General features: G+C 43.0%; 1 protein-coding gene across 5 annotated transcripts in view; it reads right to left on the reverse strand.

Moving 5' to 3' along the window:
* Positions 1-24853, reverse strand: part of LOC5570937 (protein outspread) — a 656156-nt gene that overhangs the window by 294209 nt on the left and 337094 nt on the right. For all 5 annotated transcript variants that reach the window (XM_021844551.1, XM_021844546.1, XM_021844549.1 and 2 more), the window contains exon 2: positions 9880-9960. In XM_021844551.1, the coding sequence (XP_021700243.1) occupies positions 9880-9960 (81 nt within the window). The remainder of the gene's footprint in view (positions 1-9879; positions 9961-24853) is intronic.

Consider the following 24853-nt stretch of genomic DNA (forward strand, 5'->3'; position numbering starts at 1 on the left):
TAGGATGAATTGTTGGAACGCTTACTTTGAAGTTTTCAGTTATCCTATTGAGCAAGGCTGAAGATCATTTCAAAGATGCAGTTTCAATTCCGTTTTGTCGGGGATTTTGTTTTTGGATTATTCAGTTTTTTTTATTTATTTCTTCTGATTCTGATTTCTTTCAATTATTGTTGTCCAACAGGCATAAAACTTCCTCATCTTTATCTACACAGTTCGAACGAAACGTGTAAATTTCTGAGACATATAATGCACATAATTGGAGCGTGGCAAATCATGGATATTTACATGTTATGTCATGTAAACTTCAATTATATGTCATGTAATCCAGCAGGATCATGTGTGATTACGTGACATATAACACATATTTACATGATTTCAGACTTAAATTTACATGACGTAATGTTTACATCGCATAAATGAAGTTTACATGACGTGTAATCATCATTATTTTTAACTGTGTAATAATGCACTCGTTAGACATGTGAACAACACTTATTTGTTCGAAAATTTTTGACTTATGAGAGGAAAACGGATTGAGGTGAGCACATACACTAAGTTATCTGAATAAACATATGATTTGTGTGGTGTTTGTTTGGATAATTTAGCGTAGAAACCAGCTTTTAGTTAACAATAGTATGGAATGACTAACAAATCTTCTCAAGTCAGCTTGTGAAGTTCATTATTTAGCAAATGTAACAGATTATTTGATTAATAATTTCACACAGAAAAAATAATTAAGTCTCATAATAGTGTAAACTGAAGCGTATTGTAAAAATTAATCAAACTCGTGCGTTGTTACAGCATTATGTAAATTTAAATGAATATACATTCAATTTTCAACTAAAAATGCTTGAATATTACATGATCGTGTGACTTGAAAGTAAATTTGATTGAAAAATAATGGATGAGTCGTTGAAATTTAGGATTATTTTGATGCTCCAAACATGTGCATGAAAATAAAGATAAATTTACAACATTTTTTAGCTGTGTATTAATGTGTTTTCAAAGCCCTTTTACCCAAAGTCGCGGGCTCTTTCGAGTAACTTTTCAAATGCGGAAGCCTTTCGGATCTGGATTTTGCAATGAGCGGTCTCTACCGATCTGCTCTTTTAATGCGCGGTCATTTTAACCCGCCATCGTTCGATTTCTCTGTTTTTTATTGTTGCGCGGCCTTTTTAACCCTCCGATTCAATGCGGGATTATTTATAAACCGCTTTTAACGTTTTCAGTTTTTTCGTGTTTGAAACGCTGAATGATTCCTTTACGGGATTGTTTGAAACGTCAAATTTAGGTTCTACAATTGCGTTGCTCAAATTAAGTAACAGCTGACAAAGGTTTGCCATTGTGAATAATTGAATATCAGCCGGAAATCGCTCAAAATAGCACCATAGTGTAGCACGTCTCATCTGGATCATCCAGGAATAGAATGTGAGCCGCTGATAATTGCTGCATGCGAGGGCCTACTGTGATGCAACTCATATTGAGTGAAATCCATTGGAAGTTAAGCTCAGCGCACACTTTGTGTAAAGAGCCCTTTTGCACAATAGAAATATTAGTAGTAGAACGCTAATGGCGCTGTTTTCACAAAACTGAATTAGTTTATTATCACCTTTAACGGTATCTTTTCATTGTTTGTTCGATGCCATGTTGTAGTCGATGATTTTAAAATTTATTTAACACTTTGAGGACCGGTACTCAAGCTGTCAGCGCGTGGCAAACTAGATCTTGGTAACACGAACAGTAGCGACATTAGCTTTCTTAGGTTAATGCTTCTACTTTTCGCACCCACACAGTCGCACCCAATAATCAACAGTTGCAAGAATGCTGCTGGGAACACAAAAACGCATTTTCCAACAATGATAATGCTGGTAGTTACATCAACCATGTAAACATGGGAAGAGTAGTGGTTGGTGACAGTGATTGAAAGAAAACTGGGAGTCCCTCTGACCGGTAGCAGATTAAAATACCACGAACGATTGATCACGGTGCGACATTGCTGCAGTTATGGGGAAGCAGTAGATAAGCAAGAACTGGAACATTCTCCGGATTCATTTAACTTACCATGCAATATATAAACTCACGTGGTTGATAGCAAATGATAAAGCTTGAGCTTGAGCTTGATTAGCCGCCCGTGGTTGCTACTCCAGTAACGTCAGATCAGCTGCACTTACACAAGTAACCAACCAGATTGACTGCTTGGGACTAACAGATACCCTCAGTGCTCAGTGCTGATGATCTTCTATTTTTAGGCGATAATGGTGCCTGTCACGTCAGTATACTGACCAATGAGGGAAAGGGGAAGGAATTGATGATGCATTCAACAGGCTCCCACGGTAGACCACGGTAGACTACGCCAGTTCATGCGGGATTGATGAATAGGGGCGGTAATTTTTATTGCAGAGAGGCTTGCTGTTTGGTTAGCAGACTGTCTATGTATCAGTCATAAGGAAAGGTGTGCGATGCATCAGTGGCATTGTGCAGATGGCTTCTTTTGTAAACAACGCAATGGGTTTAGAAGCACTGTCATTGACGAACCCGCAATATTTTCTGTTTTTCCTCAGCTATTTTTATATCGCTACTAAATCTACTTTCCGCCAGACCGTCATAGTTACCGACTCAGCAAGTTGCTACGTCGCTTTTCAAACAGAAGCTCCCCGCAACCCGTAGGTTCCGGGGATAATCCGATTTGCACCGCTCGGTGTCTCCATGACGTAGGACACCGTGGCATTCCCAGTAACAGTACAACTGATCATCTAGCGGGATCTGGTTACAGTTACAGTCCGGCCGCAAGTATACAGTTAAGTTGAAAAATAAGATACCGGTTGAGAACCGATCATACGAGTGTCACTCGCAACATAAGGAGGACACCTTCTTACCGGATCTACAGGATTTGCGATATAACAATCACAGTTAGACATGTCATCCGCATATGCCAACTCTACGAAAATCCTAGACAGATTTCACAAGGTTTCAGACAGCTCCTAAGACTGCTCAGCTTCACTGAAAAATTATGGACAGACGTTATCTGCTACAGCTTATATATATATATATATATATATATATATATATATGCAATTGAAAGACACAACTACGAAATAAGAGGAAAGGGACGGGCCTGGAATTGAACCCATGACCTTTTGCTTATGAAGCAGAAGCGGTAGCCATTGGACCACCAACTTTGTCAACATGTGGTTTATAGCAAATGATAGAGAAGAAATTCCCCTCGGTTGAATGGATGCCCTCATATGTTAAATTCTAAAGTGTGCCAGTTACATATCAAACACAGCGTAAATCGAGTAGTAGTACAATGCCGGTTTTCATGAGGGTCGTCCAACAAAGGACCTTGAAGGTGATCCCAGATGATGAAAGAAATGAGCTGTAGCAGATGACGTCTGTCCATAATTTTTCAGTGAAGCTGAGCAGTCTTAGGAGCTGTCTGAAACCTTGTGAAATCTGTCTAGGATTTTCGTAGAGTTGGCATATGCGGATGACATGTCTAACTGTGATTGTTATATCGCAAATCCTGTAGATCCGGTAAGAAGGTGTCCTCCTTATGTTGCGAGAGACACTCGTATGATCGGTTCTCAACCGGTATCTTATTTTTCAACTTAACTGTATACTTGCGGCCGGACTGTAACTGTAACCAGATCCCGCTAGATGATCAGTTGTACTGTTACTGGGAATGCCACGGTGTCCTACGTCATGGAGACACCGAGCGGTGCAAATCGGATTATCCCCGGAACCTATGGGTTGCGGGGAGCTTCTGTTTGAAAAGCGACGTAGCAACTTGCTGAGTCGGTAACTATGACGGTCTGGCGGAAAGTAGATTTAGTAGCGATATAAAAATAGCTGAGGAAAAACAGAAAATATTGCGGGTTCGTCAATGACAGTGCTTCTAAACCCATTGCGTTGTTTACAAAAGAAGCCATCTGCACAATGCCACTGATGCATCGCATAATCTGAGGCCGTACCGCTGGATCTTTGTGATTGGGGAATCGTCATGCTGGCTATGCTGTCAAGCATGTTCGAATATAAATGCGGAAGCTATGCATATAGCCGCGCAGCTTTGAGGAACAGTCTGACAAAAAAAAACATTGAAGAGGATTAAGTGTTTCCGTGGTTCAGGTCGTACAAATTTGTCCAGCAAAACTATTTCAGGTTGGTAATATACCTAGATTATGTCTTCTTTAGAACTTCGCCAAGGGTAGCAAAGCATGATGCCAGTAGTCTACCAGGCCACGTAGCTGGTGATGGAGTGAAACGGCAGTTCACCATTCGTTTGACTAATTCGAAAAGGCAGCAGATGAGCGCGACAGATTGGCAGCTTGCTGATTCTTGTGCCTGATTGCCAGATTACGGGAAAGGAATAACACAACATTCTCGCTATTCCGTCTGGTAGAAAACACCAAATTTTGTACTAAAGCGTCTCAAAGCATACTCACACCTGTCATAGTTCGGCTGACCGTGGTTGAAGGCTTTGCTACACTTGGTTTTTGCAATTATCATACAAAAAGCGCTCAGGCGTTTTTCAATGTTCAGGCTGGATTTAAAACGTGAACTGGAGTCGTATTGTGGATCAAGTGGCATATATACGGTAAACCTCTTCGTGTGTTTTACAGTCAGCAGCCAGTAAGTTCCACCACATTGAGTCCAAGCGATCCCTTAGGCATCTTGAGGTAATGATCAATGACAAGCTTTATTAGCCACGTTGAATATACCTGTAAAAGGGCATCTACGGCTATACAAGTGCTTTCGAAGATGATGTCTAACAGTTCTTCCGTAATTGCTAGCAAATGCCGGCTCCTGGCAAGCGTGGCGCTACCCATACTTAGGTATGGAGGACCAACCTGTTAAAAGGGGCTTAGAACGCGGAAATAAGTCGTCAAGCAAATAAGCGCATGGGGTGTGGGTTCGATTCCCGTTGAAACTTCTCGCCAGAAATATTTCTCGGCTGTTCCATTGGAGCATGCTTGTCCGTTGTCTAGTGTTAAATTACAGTCTGTGCAGCTAAATGACTGAAGAAGGTGACCGTGTCCTTTTTTATAACATCGTGGGCCCGCGTTTCTTTGTTGTGAAAGATCGAATGCTTGCTACATACGGAGGGACACATCCCCGGACAATATTATCTAGAGAATGTGTGCGGATGCCAAGTACTGAATGTAAACGGTCACTCAGATTGTGCTGGAATTGCAGTGCCTATGGCGCGTCGACCAAGAGTCGACTGCAGAGGATTAGCCCTGTTGAGTCTGGTCCCCTGTAAAAATGTGTAAGTCGATTAGAAGAAGCGGTTTGCAGGGACTAATTTGGCTACATGTGTTAAAGTGCTGTATGCACTGACTTCTCTCCAAGTAATACCAGAAGGGATGAGGAAACACGTTTTGTTCGTGTGCCCGCGTTTCCGCACATTGCGTGACCGCATGTTTGCCACATGCGGTGGGGACACGACTCCGGACAATCTGGTTCAGAGGATTTGTGAAGACGAGTTTGGCGGGAATGCCGTTTCATCGGCTATCACCCACATCGTCTTGGAACTACAAAGGAGGTGGCGAGTGGACTCGAGGATGGCTAGTGCAGACGCTAAACAACAGGTGGTCCAAGGGTTCGAAGTCGGCTACGTAGGTCATACCGGTGCCCTACGATCGAAATCGACCCTTACAGCGATTAAGTGGCCACGGGGAGAACATCCTGGTAGCGTTGCTGTCGTGGCGCCGGCCTACTGGGTTGGATACGAGCCTCTGGTTGTTCGGGGCAGGTGGAGGCCCCTTCATCAGCAATCCCTGCTGGTGCTAGCTGATAGGGCCTGAGCCTTCAGTAGGTCAAATTGCGAAGTCCGCAGTATCAGTTCTTGATACTTGCGGTGCAGCTGGGCGCGTTTGTTGTGGTCGACCCTGCCCGCCTTCAACGGACAATGGGAGGTAAGGACCACCTGGGAAGCTGGCAAAGCACCAGCATGCTACCTTGGTGGACCCCCCTAAGCGTGTCATCGATGTTCTTTGCTGCATGGCTACGCAGCTAACCTGGAGGTTGCGATGTGCAATAGTCCCTCTCCGAAGCAATGCCTTCTTGGTGGTCCCGGAGAGACGAAGGGTTTGGCGGCAATGGGAATGCTTTAGTGGGTCGGGGGTGTAGTTCTGTTTACTGCTTGCATGTAGTAAATGGTCCCCAACCCCACACGGCGTCTGTTGAGCAGATTATTCTCCCATTGCTAAGAAAATAAAAAAGGCTTGAGGCCTTGGGTAATGTCTGTGTTTTCAGAGCATAGGTTGGTTTTAATGAGTCGTAGGTGGTGCGACAACTCCACACTACCTGAATTTTCCTCCCAGGGGTATGGTAGCAGATTCCCTCCTTGAAAACAATGCACCACCGGAGGAGCTGAAATTCACTTGCTCTTCGTACGAAATTAATCGACGTCGCCAAAGCCGTCGTAAGTCCATCAAAGCTACAAGTTTTTGTAGAAGGAGTCCCAAAGCACACACTTCTTCAGTTATATTTCGTACGACCGGATTTCAATCAAAGATAAGTGATTTTTTTATCTCGTCGGAGAATTTCCTTGGCAAGAGTAGTGTTAGGTGCATCGATTGTGTCGTTTGCCATTGAGGGGAAGAGCGATGCAATAAGGTGAGAATCGAGTCCGGTTCGCACAATGCGGAGAAAAGCGGCGTGATCGATCAGGTCCATCAGTTGCGTCGCTTGCTCCTGCGGGGGAGAGCGATTGGACCGACAGCACACTCGTTTGGCATGCAATGCAAATCCGGTTAGGCATGATTTTGTCATGGATCCCACCTTATCCCACTAACCTAATATTCTTTCCATGACAACTGTGGAGATGCAGAGCTATATTTGGTATATAATGGTTGTCTAACTAACATTCTAACTAACATCCCCGATGACTGTGAGGACGTGGCCGGCACCGTTAAACTTTGAATTTTTGATTTGTGCACATTGATAATGGGTAGCTAATCCCAAGCCCTATTCAATAAATCTCTGTGCAACTTCTATTGTTCTGGTCAATCAAGGAGTGCAACAACGAAGCGGTCATCCTTGCCCATGCTCGTCGCAGAATTTCCTCGGCAATGCCGTGCGGTGGTACGTAAGCCCTGGATCCAAGTGGCGTCAGATGACGAGCCAACTTCGCCGCCATTGATCTGAGGGGTGTTCCTTAGCAACTCGTAACAATTTGTTTGTCATCGAAATCCGCTGGGTACCTTAGTCTACGGAGTCAACTTCATCCAAATTCCTGCGCAGGTACGCAGAAGCTTACTTTATGGCCATGATTGTTTCTTTGTCATGTGTTACAGTAAACTCAACATTATTGTTCAACTCATATGAATTTAGAGTTTTTTTATAAGTTTGCAAATAGATGAATAGGTATGTTGCACGAAAGCTTTGAGAATCAGTTGAATTTTACTATTTTGAGAATTTAGTACGAACTCAATCTTTTACGTTCGTTTTTGAGTTTCTTTCTTGATAGATTGGCCCTAACCACCATTCCAATTCAGAACAAAATTGAGATAGCTTAATTTGGGTTGTAATTATTTCAATACTATTCAGATACAGTTCTATGCGAGATGTAAAATTTGTTTGTTTAATTGATTTTTCCGATTTGTAGCAAGTTGAAGCCCTTTCGAGAATAGTGTTATAATGGTCTCGCGGATCACATATCGCGTGAGTTGTATTTGATATTTTGATCGTATCGCTTGATCTTGTGACGGCAAGCGATGAAAACTGGTTCGGCGTACAATGCGTTTATCGAATAATATCGCGAAAACGGTTTGGCATGAATATATCATCACCAACTGAAGGTGACTCCCAAATCTTTACCTTATCTCACCAACCCAATATCCTCCCCATGTCAATTGTGGATATGCAGAAGATTCTTCGGCCTCTAGTAACAATGACTGTCTAACTTACATTCTCCGATGACCGTAAGGACGTGGCCGGTGTTGTCATTGACTTTTAAATTTTGAACTCTCGATTTGTGCACATCGTGAATGGTAAGCTAATACCAAGCTCCATTCAGTAAATCTCTGTACAACTTCGGTTGCTCTGGTCATACACGGAGTAGCGACTACGAATTGTACGGTCATCTATGCTCATGCTCAATGTAGCAAGTAAAATCACTTTCGGATAAACTGTAGAACGTTGTATTCGACGGTACAGTTCGAAGATTTGGCTTGCAGAAATACAACTTTATCATCAATCGACCGTTAGAGCTCCTTGAATGTTATGAAAATATCAACTTTTTTGGAATTATCAGGCCATAAAAGTGTGTTTAATTCTTCGGGAGAGAGGAAAAGCGAGGAATGCCTCGATTCTCAACTATACCAGAATCAAGTGAGACTTCTTTGTCGATACTAAAAGAATATTTAATATATTTGCCATTCTATTGCACTTCAACCGCTTCAAATGGTCTTGTTCTGGGAGGGAGGCACAGATACTACACACGAAATATGAGTCAACACTTTTACAAACTGCAAGATAACTCCCGCTCACCAACGACAATCAAGGCAGGCTTGGGAAGAATCGCTACTTTTCTTTTATTGTGTACCTTGGATCTTTCTGGACAAACTTGGAAAAAGGGCCATAGTTTTATGTGCATTTAATTTTAATTTTGATTGAGAAACAGTAAAAAGATGCGTGTTTCAATACTTTATATTCGATCAAATTATAAGTTGCTATCGTAGCATTGCTTTTGGGTGTGCAAAAATGGATTTTCAACCGATTGTTGTCAACTGTGTCGAAATGCAAAAAAAAATGATCCATTACGCGCTTTTATTAAGTTTGTCCATTCTCTAAGATCTGGACTCACAGTGACAGTTCGTGACAGCAGAATCTCGGCTCACTATGACGTACATAAATTTTGTATCGGTTTCTCCCTCCAGGTCTTGTCATTTCTTAAGGTGAAACATCTCGAAATCCAAAGATGGCCGGCGCAATGGCCCACTTGTGCCCCTACTCACGTTTTCAAAGGCACAAAACTAGAGAAATAGTTGGAAAATGTTTCTGATCTTCTTATTTTAAGCTTTCTGCTACAATAAAAAGGGCACGGTTGTTGGATACCTTTTTCGCTAGATTTGTGCCTTTGAAGTTTTAGTGCAATTTAAGAAGTTGATTCCAAACTGTTTCACCTTAATTGACACCGAATAACAGCTAGAAAATTTCATGACTTTAGTATCTACATTTATATGCATGGATCTTTCTTCTTTTCAATTATATAATGCCGACCCCCTTGGCACTAATATCTATTGTCGAGCATAAATTTTATTATTCGGCCCAATTTCTTCGGCTTTATCTAGATAGGACCTTTTCCCGCCATCACTTATAAGTTATTGCCTAGAGATTATCACTCTAAAATAATCTCCCGTAGAAAGCTCCCTGCCACAATAGAATTCATCTCGGTATGAATAAATCAGTGCGCCCGGTGCATTTCTGCTAATGATTCAATTTGCACCTCAAGTCCCCTCCAGGGGCTAAACAGCTGAAAGTGGTAAACAAACAAACGCGGTAAGGTCATAAATCCTTTCGCCTCAGCCCGACTTGAGCCGTCGCTATCAAATCTGACTGTCCGGGGAGCTTCGAATGGCAGAGTCGAACTTGCAATTGGCTCCCTGGAGCAAATCCGTCATCGTCGAATCCGGTTCTGGGCCCAGACCGCCAAGAGGCGACGCGAGTTCATAGCGCAGTGCTAAAAGTAGGTGCCTCCACCAGTCGTTATTGCGAGAAGCGAAAGAAATGAAAACTGTCCACCTCGGTCGCTGTAAACCGCAGAGGGTGGCATAAATGTGAAACTGCACAAAATGCAAATTAAGCCTGCGCTGCTCTGGCAGAAAATAGAGCCCCTCCCCCACGACCCCCGGACTCCTCTCGACACTGACTTACCTTTGTTCTGTAGAGCGGGTTGCTGAAGTCCCAGTCGGGTGCCACGAATAAATATCCACGTTTTGACACCTTTCTCGTTGCCTGGCGGGAAAGCAGAGGGAAATGGAAATAATTAGCATTGTCGTAAATTTCACTTGCCGCAATGCACTGCGCACAGTGCACTAAGCGAGATGGGTGTGCGCTGCAATTCGTTGGATGCGGCAATAAAAGCATTTATGACTGATGGGTTGGATATGTGTTTGAATAATGACAGGTTTTTTTTGTTTATTGATCTTCTGATGAGTGTACTTGTGATACTCCACGCATACATGCGGAAGACGAAACATTTTGTTGAGGTTTAATCACTTAAATAAGTATTGTAAAATTTCAAATAGTTTGAATGTCTACGTTTTATTTATGGTTTTTACCTTAGGTTCCGAAAGTTTTGGGTGAAATCTGTGGAAAACTTTTGTGAAGGCATCCGAGAACATTTCTGTGAGGACCTCTGATAAGATCTTGTATTTTACTAGACCATATCAGAACATAAATAAGGGAATATGAGCTGCCACAACACCGACAATCCACTAAAACCAGCCCATGTTCTGCATGTGGTGTACAAAAAACACAGACACTACCTTAGGCCTCAGACCCTATTCTCCCTGGAAACACCTTAGGGTATTACTTCTTGTACCGCTTCCAAAGAAACTTAGCCCCCTGGAGTGCCAACCGGGACATCAGGGTGAAGGCCAGTAAAATCCTGATTTTGGTATACTGCCCACGGTGTTCAAATATGAGTAGTGTGTGATCCTTTGACTGCGACGCTTGATCCTGCGGGGCGGGTGATGCGGTCAGGATCGAACGTGTTACGCGTGGAGTGCAGTAAAAAAGTGTATAGTATTTTACGGAAACCCCAGTGCGGCGACGGAGAAAAACTGCTTCACATCCTGGTAAAATCGTTCTTTATTATTGTTTACTTTACTCACTTATTACCAATTCAAACTAAATACGTGCCAGGGTCGAAAATATAATTTTCGATTCGGGAAGTGTAAAAACATTGCATATATCCATTTGATATCTGGATGTTTTTATGCGGGGCTTACTGTAAATAAAAATGACCTCAGAATGTGTGTGTATTTACTGCCATTCTTGAAATGGGTCGTTGGAATTTCAGTAGAGCTATCACCTTTCATCTCCTGGGCTAAAATTGTCTGCAGATATAAAGATATCGAAGGGTATCATTAAATACATGCATACAATTTTCTTCCATAAAAGCACTGCCGGCCAGTGGGACGTGGATTGTATCACACACACACACACACACTGCCCACGGTGTTCAAATATGACAAGGCAAGGATTTTGGATTAGACAGCGATATTGGGCTGACAGTCGTGTCATTCTACTAACCGAGTAAGGAAGGGTGACACCAACTTGAAACGGCAGGTAGGCTCATGGCGCGACTGCCTCCGTCCTGTTAAAACCTTGGCAGGCCTCTCGATGCGTTCAGAACCCGTCCATCTTAAGTGATAAGTACTAGGCTAGGATGACCATTCCCGACCTGCACCGATCCGGCTCAGAACACTATATTCATAAGGGATCGGTCAAACCTAGCATAGCCTCCCTGCTGGTATAGATAACCATGGGATCATGAAAGGCGACTAAGTACGGCGGTAGACGATAGCGGTGACCAAGTCATCGCAAGGGACGAATTACCTTCGGGTTAAAGTCCCTCTCAAACAACAACAACAAGGTGACCAAGTCCGTGTTAGAAAAAATGCAAACGTCAGCATCACGAAAAGTGGAAACTTGTACAGGTCGGACTCGATTATCCGGAGTACCTATCGATTTATTTTTCACTGCGGATAATCGAATCATCCGGATAATTGAATTACTAAAAGAAAAATTAAAATCTGCGATAAAAGAAGTTAACTATTATCATTTTCGTTGTTTAATTTATATGATGCAGTGGCGTAGCCAGAAATTATTTCTAGGAATATAAGGGGTCTTGAGAAGAAAAATAAATTGTTGGCCGGCATACACAAAAACCCCCCTTTTCTTACCTACGTCCAAAACTGCTAAACCATTCATATTGTATATCTCAATACTAAATTATCTCAAAATTATGCATAAAAATGATAATCGAGTCTGACCTGTACTATATAACGAGAGAAGTCGCCTTGTCGAACAAAAATGTTAGTTGCCGCAAACAACGCCCTTCTTCACGCCGAAGAGGGCAAGAGCGTCACCAGAAGATGTTAGACCAGGTGACTCAAAAAATCACAAGGACACCCCCGGTACTGGGGTATATCCAACAACCGAGGAAGCTACTAAGAAAAACAGCCAAACTCCGTGGCAAGTAGTCGGAAAGAAAAAAAAGAAGAGTAAAAGGAACCCATCCGAAAATCGTGTGTCCATTAAGGTGCGGAACAAGGGCGAAGCGCTCACCCTTAAAGCAAGTGACGATTCGTACATGGAGGCTTTGCATGCTATGCGGTCAAATCCAGATCTCAAAGAGCTAGGAGAAGACGTGCAAAAAGTCAAACGTACCCTGAATGGTGAGATGAACCTCGAGTAAAGAAAGTAGTCAACTCTTTCTATCAAGAGCTAGCCGAAGAAGCCATTGGGTAAGGTTCCGATGACAATTCGCATGAGAAAAGACCCCAGTGGGATTCAAGTAACCTCGGTTAGGCTGCCTGCTGACGCAGTAAAAAAGGCCCTCAAAACCGGCAAGATCAAAGTAGGCAGGTCGGTTTGTCCAATTAGTGTGTCTGAACGTTATCAGCTGGTAGCGTGCTCTAAGTGTCTCGGGTTTAGTCATATTGCACGCTTCTGCAATGGGCCATACAGAAGCAAACTGTGTAGAAGGTATGGATAAGAAGGCCGTAAGGCGCAACACTGCCAGAAAACACCAAAATGACTGATCTGTGCCAAGAACGAGGACAACAAGCACGACACAGGAGGCGCAAGATGTCCGGCCTTTAAACAAGCGTCTGCAAACACGTCACAGTGGAGATAGCGCAAATAAACTTGAACCACTGTGAGGTTGCTCAGCATTTGCTGTGGCAGTCCGTAGCGGAAATGAAGTATGACGTAGCTATCATCTCTGAGCCATACCGAATCCCACCTAGAGATGGGAATTGGGTAGCAGATACAAGTAAAACAGTGGTAATTTGAACGGTGGGAAGATACCTTTTTCAGGAAGTGGTGGAATGCGCAAAAGAAGGCTTCGTAATGTACAAAGTTGATGATGTGTACGTCTGTAGTTGGTACTCACCTCCGCGATGGCCTAACTAGATAAATTAACGGAAGAGCTTACCGATCGTAGACCATTCGTCGTAGCCGGCGACTTCAATGCTTGAGCGATCGAGTGGGGAAGTCGCCTTATCAACGCATCAGAATACAGTCTATTAGAAGTATTAGCAAAGCTAGAAGTTCATCTAGCCAACGATGGTACCATCAGCACATGTTGTCGCGAAGGCAGATAGTCCATCATCGACCTCATTTTCTGCAACCCAGGGCTAGCATGACACATGAACTGGAGAGTGTGCGAAGAGTGCACCGGCAGCGACCACCAGATTATTCGGTACCGCATCGAAGGAAGGTTTCAGCCAGTATATTGCGAAAGTCAGACAGACGTATGAAGGTGTAAAACGGTGGACTTCAAGAAGGACGTATTCGTCGAAGCGCTTAGACTTGAACACATCACTTTGAACCTCAGTGCAGACCAGTTAATGGCAGCACTAACTCGTGTGTGCGATGCAACCATGCCAAGAGCTGGGAAACCATGTAACGGTCGCCGTTCACCTTACTGGTGGAACTCGACTATGGACTAATGCACGAGTTCACTAATCTGACGTTTGAGCGGTGCCGAATTCACTCGTTGCCATGGTCACGTAAATAACAAGGCACCGCTCAGACGTCAAAAAGTGAACCCGTGCATCGGTCCATTGCCGATCTACGTGGCAGCTGCCTCTGAGCGAGGCTGGTTGTTTCCCAGATAAATAGTAGGCTCAGAAATTAGTGCAGCTCCCTTCCCGAAAAACTATCGAGAGATCAAGCTTCTTATACGCCTGCGATCACTCTCAACACAGTGTACGGGAAGCGAGAGTGGTTTTCAAAAAAGTCACTTCCGAAGAGGAATCTCAATGGTAAACACAGTCCGGGCAGTCGTTGAGAGCGTAAAGAAGGCATCCAAGTAGAAGAGAAGAGCCGGTTGGTTATGTGCCATAGTAGACATGATAAATGCGTTTAACCGCGTAAGTTGGGAGATCATTGCAAATGCGCTGCACAAAATGTGAGCTCCGCAATACTCAGTGAGAATGCTTTGAAGTCTGCAAAAGTGGCAGTGACCATAGCAGCACGCGCATCGCGACGCTTCTAAAAGCTTCCATACGCTTCCTAGAATGCGTGCGAGGTGCTTTAAATAGGCGAGTTGTACGCGTAGCAAATTAGTTGTGTTTTATCCGCCGCGATATTGTAACCCGAGTGGAGTTGAAACTATCCAACAGCAAAGTGTAATAGTGATAATGATGTAGTGTAATAAAGTGTGCAGTATGTAAAGTTCCAGGACTTGATGGCACTAGGAGGGACACTACCGGTAAGTATGAACTATCCTCACCGATCGCTATGAGAATAAGCGCATCATCATAGAGACACACATCTGCAATCTGTTAGATGTTCAGCGAATGTCCAAGGAGTTGCGACGTTTACTCTATGTATGTATCCGCCATGTAGAGAGCCAGAACCAACCTGTTTCTCTTTCACATCGTGATGTCCGCTGTGGATAACGCTACCGGGATGGCTAGGGAAGCAACCCAATGGAAAGGTGGAATACCTCAGTATTCGCAAACAATGTCGTTCGTTAAAGTGAGTTCCCAAATGTTGGAGAACTGTGAGAATGCTTTCCAATCCAGTTTGCATTGTTCTTCCTCGAGTCCGGAGCCTTTCGCACCGTGAACAGATACTTACAATATTTGCGTCGTTACAACCGAACCGTTCAAGAAGTATATCTGTGATTTTTGCAGAGGACCTCACCGCAACTTCCAGTGTTATCGCATCGCTGCCTTTTGCTTCAACGTGCTTTCATCCGAATACAGCTCACGCCGACCCGACCGGAGTTGGCCACGGGTAACGCGCCAACGGCTGGGATGATCCTTTGTGAATCATCCTAGCAGAGGATGTTGACTGTTGTCAACGGCAAGTTACCAGAAACGTGCGACGGATGATAAGGATGGACTTGAAGACTAAGTGGCATCAACAGTGAGATAGATTTGTGAAAAAAAAATACTCTTTGAGAAATTACCTTTCTGTCTGCCGACTTTTTGTCTTTCGAACATGCATGTAGATCCACTAGACACAGCAAGATCGAGAGAATTTGTGTGAGTAGAGTGTAGGCGTTAAACGTGTAGTATTAGATTATCATGATGACTTTCCAACATGCACAACCAACAGTACAGGCTTAAAGTTTTTGGACAGTAACGAATAATTCTTTATCCCCCGATGAAGATCCAAATTAGGATCGAAGCGTTAGAGCGAATAATTGTTTCGTGAACCATTTATCAGACTGCCAGTCAGAAAAATTATCGCAAAAAAGCAGCGGTGTCAAGTTATTTGTATTGAGGGGCATCCATTAATTACGTCAGGGTTTAGGGGAAGGGGGCTTAGATTTCTTACACGTCATACCGAAACGGCCACTATGGGAAGCATAGATAGCTTTGTGTGTTTGACAGAACAGTAATGCCGTCACAATGATAAATCTCATACACAGTGCCGCCTTTGTTTTGATGCGGTGAGCACTGACAAAAACTACCTTCAATGATCCATTATGATTGATTTTGAAACAAAAAATCTTACAAGGCAGCGTCCATGTAGGGGGAGATCCCCCAGTACCGGACACTTAAGCCATTAAATTCATAATTCGAATAATATTGATTTTATAGGCTCGTGTAACCCATTTATATAAATAAAAATGGAATGGTGTTTGTATGTCACGAAATGGCTAACGAACGGGTCAACGGATTTGAATGATTCTTTCTCAGTGTTGTTCGTCAAGGGTACCGACGTGTTTGTGTGTATAAAAATCTCAGGATATTCACCGGGAAAGTTGAAAAAACGAGCGCGAACGAAACTGTCATTTTATATGGGACGATCAAAAGCGTTTTTCAACAGCCTACTTGATGGCAAGACGAAGTTTGCCAGGACCACTAGTTTATGATAAATATTATCATTTTATAGCGTACAAAAATAAATTTAAAAATTTAAATATGAATTTTGAAACTGCATTTTGATGATGAATTTTAGTACCAAATTGATCGATTTCGGAAGGTGGCACCCAATACCGGACACGATCTGGAAATGCCTCGAATTCTGTAAATTTGAACGTCATTGAATGTGTACACTTTAGGAATAGTTTATAATTACCAATTCAATGCATTTGCAACATTTACAAGAATAATTTGAGTTTTTCTTAGTTTGCAAAATGCCTATCAAAAACCTCTTTCATATATGATGAAAAATAGCACATTTTACGATGTTGTTCTGAATGTTCATTCTTCTTAATTTTAAAAATGAAAGTATTCTGAGACACTGATGCAATAATTACAAAGATATCATATAAAACATCAAGCTGTCCGAAACTGAGGGACAGGAGATGCTTAACCAAAATTGTAATTTGTCCATATTTAGTTCAATTATGGTACAAAATACATTCATACTATCAAATAAGGATTATGTTCGATCATGCTTGCGGGATCCAAAGTATTTTTTCATATTGAAAATATTTACTAAATAGGCTCAAAATTAGGTAGATACGTCAATTTTTTTAAAGATTTTCAAACTTTTCTACTTTTTTAAAAGGGCTTGCATATTTCAAGGATGCTTTCTTTTCTACTAATACACCATCTTGATTGGACCATGATATCTCAATGTTCCGACTTTGTCCGGTATTGGGTGTTGTCCGGCACTGTGGGATCTCCCCCTACTACGTAATGCTTAAATAAAAAAAAAATGACCCCCTCCCCCCGTCCTTAACGCTTTTTGTATGAAAAAATTCAGTTATTTGTATGATCCGTAACGCTTGAGCCTTCTCTCCCCTCCCCCTAGAGCATTACGTAATTTATGGATGGCGCGTAATGGGGTAGGGGGACTACCCCACGAAAATTATCTTACTTAATGAATGGACAGTGCCTTAGAAGAGCGGTGTAATACAAATAAGTTTCAAAAATCATAAAAAAACTTTTCTTACATGCGTGTTATGAGTCAAGGTTTAAGTCAAAAATAAAATCATTTTAATTTACGAGCTATGAAAAAATACACAAAATTCCAAAGTGTACCCCGTCTAAAGGCGGGGTTGGGTATAGGAGGGTTAACAAGTTTTTTTTTCGGAATTGGCTTCAATGATTTGACATCTGAACTAAATTAGAGATCAATTCAAACCCTATCGTTTTTAAGGGCCTCATATAAAGGCAATCTGCCAAAATTTAGCCACTACAAATCGAAGTGAATCTCACCAAATCCCGTACCAACTCAATACCTGCTGAGTTGAAGGTGATGCATCCCGTGGGGAAAAAGATTGAATGCTCGTCTGTGCCATAAATCACAAAATTTATTCGCTCGGGAATGAAGCCGGGAGCGTATCCCAACGGTTGGACGACATATGTAGGTTTCCAGAGACCAGCATGTCGCCCATGTTGCGAATTGCAGTTGAACGGATTTTACACGTCTTCGGAGCGATGTATGATCTTACTGATCGCGTAACCTATTTTTCAGCAGTATCGGTTAACTTATGGGCCATTCTAAAGTAGTGAAATTCAGGTTATTACTTTATTTTGCTGTCCATCATAGCAACCTGGTTAACTGTCTATGGCTTAATGTACTCGTTCTCCAATGGGCTGCTATTTATAGATCCAAGGTGTTTATTAACGGCCTACTACTCGCAGATAGCCGACATAACACCTTAATCATTCACAAAGCGCTTCAAGCCATTCAAGACAACAATTTTCGTCCCTCACACAATCGCTCACAAGTCTCCAGACAAAGTAACGTGACTCAGTCTCACTTGACTTGCAGCCACCGAAACACTGCAAACCTATAGAATTACAGTGGATTGCATTTTGCCAGCAATCAGCATAACCTGAATTGCAAACAATGCATCAGCAAATTAAAATCACATACCCATTTGACACAAATAAATTGTGGCATTTGACATTTCTGCTTTTCCGCTGAACACACAACTAGACATACAAATCGGAGGCATTGACTACGAAACTGCAAATGGGCTCAAAACAATTTCAACTGTTGGTGCACTGCACATTATTCGTACAAAAAGTACGTTTGACAGACAGCCCGAAAGAATGAATATAGACAAACACCAAAGTTTTACAATTGAGCGTAACTATTTCTAGCAGAATTAATTTACATACTTGGTTTCATTAACGTATCTCTGCACCGTAAAGCGCTGATGACAGTTGGAGCATTTACCCCTGCACACCTAGGGTAAAGTGTTGCCATGGCGCGCAGCATGCCAATTTTCCGTGGTGACGCGTCGCGGCAAGTGAAGCGCCGCCTTCGCCGCCACCTCTATTCGCATTTTGTATGAGATCAGTTCCAACAACAACAACTAGGGATATCATCCCGACCAGAAACACATAACAATATTTTAACAGAAGTTAGTAAAATCTTGTTATGTTTTTAAACACATTGACAACAACATTTATTAGTAAACAACTTAAGTTTGTTGTAGAAAACGTCCAAAGTTATGGACAGTAACATAATCTATACAAATGAAAATAAAATGGAGTTTATATGTCACGAATTGGCTTGAGAACGGGTTTCAAAATTCCGAAAATTCATTCATAGTTATTTTCCTGAAGAGTGCTCCGACGTGTTTGCGGGTATAAAAAGTTCAGGATATTTACCGGGAAGGTCGGAAAAATGAGAAAAATAAAAGCGAACGGAACTGTCATTTTGTATGGGACGTTACTAGTGCGTTATTTCAACAGCTTGATTACAAGACGAAATGATGACAAGATGACAAGATGAAATTACCGGGACTACTATTTTGCAATAATTTTATAATTTTGTAACATCCTTGAAACACATTCTGTAATAATTTAGTTATAATTTTGATATAATTATAATAAGATTTGTTACATTTTCGTTTTATTTGTGCAATTTTATAGATTTTGTTTGTTATTTGAACTACTTTGAATGTTGACACAACTGGTGATATAAGAAATCATATCAGCGGAACACATTCTGTTATAATCTTGTTCCTTCCTTCTGGTCGGGATGACTGTACCAGAACCGCTTGAAAAAATTGCGAACCTAAGGTGCGAGCCCATCCCATACATGCGGAGGTGGCACGTGCTACGACGGCGAAGTTAAGTCACCTTCATCAAAAGTGAAATGAATGGGTTTGTCGCGAGTCGGCTATGGGCTAATTTCAGAAACTGGAACGGAAGTTTTCGAATACCGTCACGTGTGGAGGGTGCCACTTTTGTCTAATAGATATATGTCGAGTATTTAATGAATGGAAAGCGCCATTATGCTCCGTTTGATGAACTAGAAGCGTCAACGTTTTGAATGAGTTTTGACTTATTTGACTCATTTGGTTGAACATACAGGATGCGACAAAATAAAGGAAGAGTAAAGAAATTTGAGCTTATGTATTTGGCTATGCCTAAAAGATTAGTAAACTCATTTTATAGAATCGTGTAAATAAAATGATAATGTTTGAATTCTATAAAATTCTACCTAATTTGATTAATTTAAGCTATGTCGATGCATTCAATGAAATTGAATGGGAAATACTTTCTATTTAGAAGAGTAGCAGAGATTTCTAAATCAACCATATGGCAATAATCCGGTTCATGTGGATCTACTGAAGTGTTTGAACGGAATTTATCAAGTCTAAGCCGAGGCTCAAGCTTAAACTTTGTCCAACATAGCTTTAGTTTTCACAAGTCCCTAAATCATGTTTTCACAGGATAAGCGATGCTCTTAATCCGTAGTACAACCTGGTTACTGTAGTGCTCCGGATACCGACTTGATCGAGAGGCGGGCATTGTCGAATTCGTTCGTTAGAGTGAGAAATGCCGTATCGCACATAGCTAAGCCTAAGGTGGTAGCCACCTCAACACAACCGTCTAGTTGTGAACAGAGCTGTCGCGATGGCACTCCGACTGCCCAATAAGTCTATATTAATATTGCTAATATTGCGAACAACATAGAAGGAAATACGACACGTAGCCATTGGCAAACACCTACACGACAAAATAAGAATTACGATTGGAAACTTGGAACATGGAACTGCAAGTCACTCGTTTCCGCAGGTTGCGACAGGTTAACATACGACGAACTACATCCCCATAACATTGACATCGTAGCACTGCAGGAACTTTGTTGTACAGGACAGAAGGTATGGGAAAGTGAGCTACCTTCTAACAAAGCTATGGCACCACTAATGAGCGGAGAACCGACCTCATAGTGTTAGCCAAGATGCAACAACGCTTTATCGGGTGGCAGCTGATCAAAGCAAGAATGTGCAAGATGAGGACAGCAGGTCGTACACGTGCACTGTTCACCCGAAAGCACTACGAGAAGGAGACGTTCTACGTACACCTTGAGACGACGATTCGCGTCAAAGCCGAACACAGCGGCTGAACATTGAGCAGCTCCGAGACGCAGAATTAGCTCAAGAATACGCGTATTAGTTGCAGGAGGCCTTATCAACGGAAGAGCAGTTTGGTGTCGTCACTCTTGAAGATGGTTGGATGCAAATCCGTTCTGCCATCGGTAGCAGCACAAGGTTCAGCGACTCCGAATCAAAGAAATTGGCGATTCCTTAGACTAGTAACGTCCGGGGCTACAAACCAAAACCATACTGAATATGTCAAGATTCGATTCCTGGTCGTTCCAGGATCGTATAGAGTATCATCGTACCAGCCCTACGATATAAGAATGCGAAAATGTGCAACGTTAGCAAAGACAGCCAGGGCAGGCAATCGTCAGATTCGTCACAGTGCGATGACGAAATAAAAAAAAGACATCGTCATCCAGAATAATAACTCTGGCAGGTTGTCGTCTCGTCATCAACGAAAGAATGCACGACGAACGTCAATCCAAAATCGTCAACGAACAACTTTGTCTTCATTACGTTCGCTCCCCTTTCTCAAACAAAGGAGGCGTTTATTGTATCTTCGTTTGCTATGCACAAAACGGCGAATGCCATCCCAGAGTTGCTTGTATTGGCAATTTAACCCGTACTCCTCAAGCTTCAACAATAGCTCTGTTGGTAAGCGCGTGACGTTGACGATTCAGAGATCGTTTGTTCAATTCCGGACACGTTTTGTTGTTTTGTTTTATTTTTTCAAAAAAGGTTCATAATCTATCAACGCCACGGTTCATATTTTTAGTTGGCTCAGAACTCCCGAACGAAGATTCGATCATAATAAAGGAGGCTTATTTGTTCGTCATGACGCCGAGCCTTTGTGGCGGACCACTGCAGCAAATCGTCATCCAACGCTGGTTGAGTGACGATTAAGATTCTTTTTTAGTTTCGTCGACGACTATTCCCATTTGACGGTAACGATTGCCTGCCCTGAAGATAGCTTTCAGCTAATAACTGTGGAAGTGCTCATTGAATACTTAGCTGAGAAGCAAGCTGTATCCCAGTGGGGACGTAATGTCAAGGTGAATTCTGCAACACCGCACGAGATCGGATGAGGCAAGATATAATAAGTACTGAATATATAGAGTTGGTCTTCCGGACAAAGAAGCGTTAGCAGGAAGAACGAGATAGCGAAGCAATAGAAAAGCTATTCAGCGCTAAACAAACCATCGGTATCAGTTATCTCTTGAAACGGGTTGCCTTGAATGGAATTATGAAATGCTTGGAAAGCGAGAATCGAATCGAAAATGCAATTTGGAAGACAGTGGACGCTATTCGAGAGGTGCTGTTGTTGACCGAGAAATCATCAAAGCTAAAGCGAAGAGAGCATTTATACTGTGCCGTGGTCACGGAAGATGTGAACAACGAGTTCAAAACCGCCAGCTGGGAACAAAATATACTAAGGGATCCTATTACTGAACCTAAGGGCGCAGAGATCATCGGCTTTGAAGAGTTGTCCTGACAGTAATAAGTAAGACTCAGGATGAACTAGATATGCTGAACACGGAAGCAAAACCTGGATGTAATTGCTTATACCATTTCAAGGATTGAGCCTGACATAGGTGATCGTTGGACCCGTAAGAGATGTCTTCTAACTTGCGCATCATCGGCACAATGATACAATGCCCCAGGTTGATGAGCAACGCAACAGACCAAGCGGAAACCGCCATCCAGAATCGTCGGATCGATTTCGGCACTCGACAATGAGACCTACAGGATTTGCTCGGGCGCGTATAAATCTTCAGTGGTTTTAGTGCTAGTGGGTGCGGTAAGTTGCCATTGCTTCACGTGGTGACTGAGAACCTGGCGACCAAGGCCTGACGGAGGGCCCTTGGTTCAAAGGGCATCATCCTGGTGGCAAAGGCTAATGGATACTGACTTACCCACTTTGTGCACAAAGCCTCGATCGTGGCGAATGGCCTTGGATGAGTCGGCTCTGAAGGTCGATTTGAGTGTGAAGGATAGCTTCACTGATAGCTTGTTGGTTCTTGACGAGGTCGGTAATGGTGTGTTTGGAAGTGCCGTAAAACACTGCGGCCGGCTACCCGGTCACCTGAGGCCTACACCCTGTTGCAGGTTTGTAAGCTCGCTAATGATGTTCAGGCTTGCCTTCTCTGACTCCGCAAGATGTCTCTCCGCCATTGAGCAGGGACGGATTAGTTATCTGTGTTTGATAGAAATACGAACATAATCTTTGTCTGGGTTCCCGGTCACGCGAGTATTCCAGGCAATGAAACTGCTGATAAACTGGAAAACCAGGGTTGTCGTGTTCAACAGGACCCAACGTTCCATACTGTAACGCTACCAGCTGGGTGAAGCAAATGTCTCCAAGCGTATGGATCGCTGAGTGGTTAAAAAACCTAGAGGGTTTCCTGCGTAGAATCAAGAACATAACAAAAGAATGGCGAGCCAATCCTGATCCCCGAGATCAGAAAATTCTTACTCGACTGACTGAGGATCGGACACACTCGACCAACTCATAGGCCAAGGTTCAGGGCCGATACGGCGTAATGCCGGTATTGCGACTAGGGCTTAGATTTTAATCATTTATTGGTGCAGTGCCTGGCCCGGGCTGAATTGGGGCCAGAGTACGGCGTGTTTGGGTCTGTACGAAACGTGTTTTTCAATGATCGCCGGTGTGCTCGATAAAGTATTGTGAGCTTCACTACCCAATTTTGGAGTCGAGCTGCTGTACACGACAAGGTGTTGTAGATGGCAATGTCTAGCTTTAAGATTGACACTTTTAGCAACATTTAAATGGTCATCGGCAAGATCATTTCACCATAAGCGCCTACCTACTGTCGGCGTTTTTCCCAAATTGTGCTGCCACGACTGACCTTCCCCTGGTCCGTAAATTTGGGTAAAGTGACATTAATAGAATGAAGCACCGCCGGGGACTATGCCGAGTAGTATCGTATGACAGGCTAGTGTCGTCGGACCGTATAAGATGCCTACACTGGAAACAAAGTCAACGCTAAACGATAACAATGATTCAAAAGAAACTCTTTAGTCAGAATACCCTCCGTTGGAGTGGGATAACTTCACAATAGTATAGATCAGAATAGTATCGATCGAGAAGTTGCACCACCCAAGAAACGCGAAAGTTCTATAAAAAACTCAACGCATCCCGCCGAGGCTTCGTGTCGCGAACTGAAATGTGCAGGGATAAAGACGGGAACATTTTGATGAACGGACGCGAGTTGATCGAACGGCGGAAGTAGCACTACGACGAACACTTGAATGGCACTGAGAGCACAGGCACGGAGGCTCAAGGCAGCGGAAGAAATAACTTCGTCGAAATGTTGGACAATAGCAACCAACCAGCTCCCATTTTGAGGGAAGTTAAGGATGCCGTTCACCAGCTCAAGAATAACAAGGCAGCTGGGAAGGATGTTATCGGAGCGGAACTTATTAAGATGGGCCCGGAGAAGATGGTCGCTTGTCTGCATCGGCTGATAGTCAGAATCTGGGAGACAGAACAGCTACTGGAGGAGTGGAAACAAAGGTTTATATGCCCTATGTACAAAAAGAGCGACAAGCTAGAATGTGAGAACTATCGAGCGGTCACTATTCTAAATGCCGCCTACATAGTATTATCCCAGATCATCTTCCGTCGTCTATCACCAATAGCAAATGAGTCCGTGGGAAGTTATCAAACAGGTTTCGTGAACGGCCGCTCTACGACGGACCAGATCGTTACAGTACGGCAAATCCTCCAAAAATGCCGGAAATATCAGGTCCCTACGCATCACCTGTTCATTGACTTTAAAGCGGCATACGACAGTATCGACCGCATCGAGCTATGGAGAATCATGGATGAGAACAGCTTTCCCGGGAACCTTACAAGATTGATTAGAGCGACGCAGAACTGCGCAAAGATTTCAGGCGAACACTCCAGTTCGTTCGAGTCTCGCCAGGGGCTAATACAAGGTGATGGACTTTCGTGCCCGTTGTTCAATATTGCGCTAGAGGGTGTCATTCGGAGAGCCGGGTTTAAAAGCGAGGCACGATTTTCGCAAGGTCTAGTCAATTTGTTTGCTTTGCTGATGACATGAATATAATCGGAAGAACATTTGAAACGGTGGCAGAAATGTACACCCACCTGAAACGCAAAGCAACAAAATTCGAACCTGCGTTACGATTGACGGTGGTTGATGAATTCATATACCTTGGATCCTTGCTGACGGCGGACAATAATTTTAGCCGTGAAATACGGCGACGCATCATCTGTGGAAGTCGTGCCTGCTATGGGCTCCAGAAGTACCTGCGGCCAAAAAAACTCGTCCCCGCACCAAATGTACCATGTACAAAACGCTGATAAGACCGGTG

The sequence above is a fragment of the Aedes aegypti genome, chromosome 2 (genome assembly GCF_002204515.2).
Source record: "Aedes aegypti strain LVP_AGWG chromosome 2, AaegL5.0 Primary Assembly, whole genome shotgun sequence".
Classification (NCBI taxonomy): domain Eukaryota; kingdom Metazoa; phylum Arthropoda; class Insecta; order Diptera; family Culicidae; genus Aedes; species Aedes aegypti.